Genomic DNA, 4,076 nt, shown 5'->3' on the forward strand with positions numbered 1-4,076 from the left:
GGAAAAACCGAAAAAATACCGGTATTATTTCGGTTTCGGTAGAAAATTGATTGTGCCGTTATTCGAAGACTTTTAATAAATCCACTATCCACAGTCCAAATTCTATCTCGAGTTTAGTCTTTTTTTAATCGGAAGAACGCCACACGAAGCAGCTAGCGTCATTTACATGAAACAATTACGAAAAATAAACAAGGTCTGCAATTTACTTGTTAGTGGTTTCATGCCGATATGCCTGGCTGGCCGTGGCGCGTCGTGTTACCTGGCCGTATTTATTGCACCACTTGGCCATGGCGACCGAAGCCTTCGCCGTCCTGACAGAAAATTATTCGAAGCTACACCGTTTCTGGTTTCCAGATGGCTGGAGAACCCCAAGCACTATGTTGCGGTTTAGGAGAAAGGAATATATTAACCTTGTAATTTATCAAAATAGAAAATATATTTTGGAACTGGTAACTATTGCACTCAGGCAATAAACGTTATAGTTATATATAAAATATACAGTGAGAAACTTGCTATTATTGCACTTAACAGACACGTGCTGACGCAGACAAAGAGAAGCACGACTATACAGGCAGACAGTCAACAGCAGAGAGAGGGAAGTCACGCAAAATCGTGTAGACACACTACGCACGCAGTCATACCAATATACTAACGCAATCATACCAACATACGGACGCACTCATACCAACATACGGACGCAATCATACCAACATACTGACGCAATCATACCAACATACTGACGATACAAAAGTATGAGAAAAAATATGAGAGGGATGTGAGAAATCTAATTACTAGTCCTCAACACTCCTCCTTAATTAGCTTTCTCCGCAGATCCTCAAACATCTTTCGGGCCAGTGGCTTCGTTAATATATCCGCGAGTTGATCCGAGCTTCTGACGTGTCTCAGTTCAACCGTCTTTCCAATATGCTCCTGTACAAACTTCCTTGCAATGTCAATGTGCTTTTTGCCCTTTGTTATTTTTCCTTCATGAGTATTGTGCAACATGTGTATTGCTGACTGGTTATCGATATGCAGGAGGGTCGGCCTGTGCAGTTCCAGGATCCTGAGTTCCGCTCCAAGACGTCGAATCCAGCAAATTTCGTCGATGGATGATACAGCTGCTCTGTACTCAGCCTCGGCCGTTGATGTTGCTACCAGACGCTGTCTCTGTGTGTACCATACAATAGGGCCTCCTCGCATGATGAGACCCCCACTCGTTGAGTGCCCAGTACGTGTATCTCCTCCGTAATCAGAGTCAGTATAAGGCACGAGTGTTTTACCTCCGTCAAAGTATATCCCAAAGTGTATGGTCCCCTTCAGATACTGAAAAATACGTTTGATCATTCGCCAGTGACTTACCATGGGCGCGCAATTGAATCTGCTCAAATAGTTAACAGCAAATGTGATGTCCGGACGAGAGATGGTAGCCAAGTATAACAGACTCCCTATAGCTTCTCGATATGGTTCGGCCTTTTCCAGTGGTCGATCATTTATATAATTTTCTTCATCTGTCACCATTCCCCGCTCCATTGGTGTTGAGGATGGATTTGACGCATCAAATTTGAAACGTTCCACAATTTTCTTTGTGTACTGTGGTTGGCTTACGAAAATTCCACGAGGACCATTTTTTATTTGCATTCCCAAATACGACATGTCATTCGGGAAGTTTCTGTCAAATATTATTTTAAATTTTTTATTCAGTCGATCAAGAGTTTGCAGTATATTCTCCTTGTTTGTTCCTGCAACAAGACCGTCATCTACAAACAAAGCTATTACAGTACTCCGGTCTTTATTGTAGTAGATGCATGGATCGTCATCAGTGTTGCTGAACTCAAGTGCCTGTAGGGACTTTGAAAATTTCGCGTTCCAGTTTTTGGGTGCCTGCTTCAGACCGTAGAGACTTTTTCTCAGCCTGCAGACCCGATTTGTACCATCTTTGAAGGCTTCGGGTTGATGCATGAAAATCTCCTCCTCCAGATCACCGTACAGGAAGGCAGTCCTGACATCGAACGTTATAAGCTTCATCTTTGCAGAAGCTGCAAGACTAAGAATCAGTCGAATCGATGCATAACGTGCAACTGGACTGAATGTTTCAAAGTAGTTTATTCCTTCCTCTTGCTGAAAGCCCCTGACAACAAGTCTGGCTTTAAATCGACCATCATGTTTTCGGCGTAACACCCAACGACAAGTCAACGGCTTTGTGTGACATGGTGGCTCTACCAATTCCCAAGTCTTCATTGCTGTCAGTGACTCAAATTCGTCCGACATGGCTTCGCGCCAGTTTTTGTCCTTCAATGCCTCAGATGTCGAGATGTCTTCGACTTCTCCTACCATGGCCACATCTGCATGATTTTCTCCGCAAGGACGGCTCCATAAGTAGTCGAGAAATCTGGCTGGCGTTTTTAAAGTTTGGCGATTATGTAGAACGCGTTGTTCAGGATTTCCTGTATATTTAATGCCATGTCTTTTTAAAATATCTCTGACATACCTGATATTTTGATGAGCCAATTTCTCATGCCAGATCCTTATAGATGCATTCACCAAACACTTGCTGAGTTCTTCCTGACGAAACATCATTTGGTATAATTTTCCATCTCGCTTGGCAATTCCTACAGTTTCCTTCGTGTCCAATGTTTTGAAAATGGACTGGTCCGCATTTGCAGTTTGTACATAACCTTTATCTAGCATTTGTGTGACAGAAAAAAGATTGAAGGTTAGTTTTGGTACATGAAGGACATTTTTCAGAACAATTTTGCACCATTCTTGTCCATTAAACGCTTCCAATTGTATGTCGCCAATTGCAACACCTTCTAGCTCAGCACCGTCACCAATCATAACCATGATTGGTTGTTCAAGCTTGACGGGGTTTGTTATCCAGTCCGCTCTGGATGTCATGTGTTGTGTAGCGGCACAATCTTGATACCATTCTGTACTGCAGTCATCCCTGGAACTTTTACTGTTCAATTCTGCAGTCGTTAGGCCTACAGTGATGAAGGCTCGACGGTCTGACTTATTCTTTTCACCAGTATTTCTGACATTTGGACTTTTCTGACATTCTCTTGCGAAGTGACCTTTTTGATTGCAGACGTTACAGGCATAATGATTTTTGCAGTATGCAATGTACTTGGCGCATGGCTTGTTTTTGCAGTGCTTCTTTACATGACCTTTCATTCCGCACTTAAAACATTCAACGGATGAGTTTTTCTGCGAATTTGACTTCCAAGACGTCCCGTTGGTGTTGGAAATTAGAGCGTTTGAAGATTCTGGTTTCTTATCTTTGTCATTGTCACTCAGCCTATCTTCTTCTAGTCGTAGACGCTCAATTAGTTTATCGAGAGTTTTGTCAGCTCCACTTACATTGTCCCATGCAGTGCGAAAGTGATGAAGTCTGGGTGGCAGTATTCCCAGAATTCTGGTCATCGTCCAAGTGTCTCTCACCTCCTCGCCTTCAGCTGTCAGTTCCTCTGCATACTGCTGAATTGTGAGACAGTTTTCAACCGTTGATATTGTCGTATCATATTTGTAACTGAAAAAGCGTCTTTGCAGACCTTCAATTGTGAGATCAGACTTCCTTCCGTAAATTACTTCTAGCTTGTCAAGCATTTGATGTGCGGTCTTACAATTTGCAATTTTTCTGGCAATATTGCTACTCACGTTCAGACCCGCGAGCGTCTGTGCTTCAAGATCCTTTTTGATCCATGCTTTTACAGTTACATCGGTGGCTGCCCCTTCAGGTTTCATTTCTAGTCCCGTCGCGACAGAATACAGACCCTTGGATCTCAGAGCTAGATTCAGTTTGAATCTCCAAGAAATATAATTTACTTCGCCTTGCGAATCCTCAGACAATACTTCCATTTGCGACTTGATGGAGTCCATGATTTCGTATATATGGTATTGGAAAAAATTTCAAATATGATGCAACAGTTAGAAGTCCAACAAATTTTCAATATGGCGACAAGGGGCCCATAACCTGATGCGGTTTAGGAGAAAGGAATATATTAACCTTGTAATTTATCAAAATAGAAAATATATTTTGGAACTGGTAACTATTGCACTCAGACAATAAACGTTATAGT

General features: G+C 42.2%; 1 protein-coding gene across 1 annotated transcript; it reads right to left on the minus strand.

Moving 5' to 3' along the window:
• Positions 1-798: 798 nt before the first annotated feature.
• On the minus strand, positions 799-3,876 carry LOC143217692 (uncharacterized). The gene has a single exon (XM_076442229.1). The coding sequence runs from the start codon at positions 3,874-3,876 to the stop codon at positions 799-801; it is 3,078 nt and encodes a 1,025-aa protein (XP_076298344.1).
• Between the last annotated feature and the right edge of the window lie 200 nt (positions 3,877-4,076).

Source organism: Lasioglossum baleicum, chromosome 17 (assembly GCF_051020765.1).
Source record: "Lasioglossum baleicum chromosome 17, iyLasBale1, whole genome shotgun sequence".
NCBI lineage: Eukaryota > Metazoa > Arthropoda > Insecta > Hymenoptera > Halictidae > Lasioglossum > Lasioglossum baleicum.

Bases quoted from the DNA above. Each gene is read 5' to 3' on its own strand.
- LOC143217692 (XM_076442229.1), bottom strand. From the start codon at position 3,876: ATGGACTCCATCAAGTCGCAAATGGAAGTATTGTCTGAGGATTCGCAA.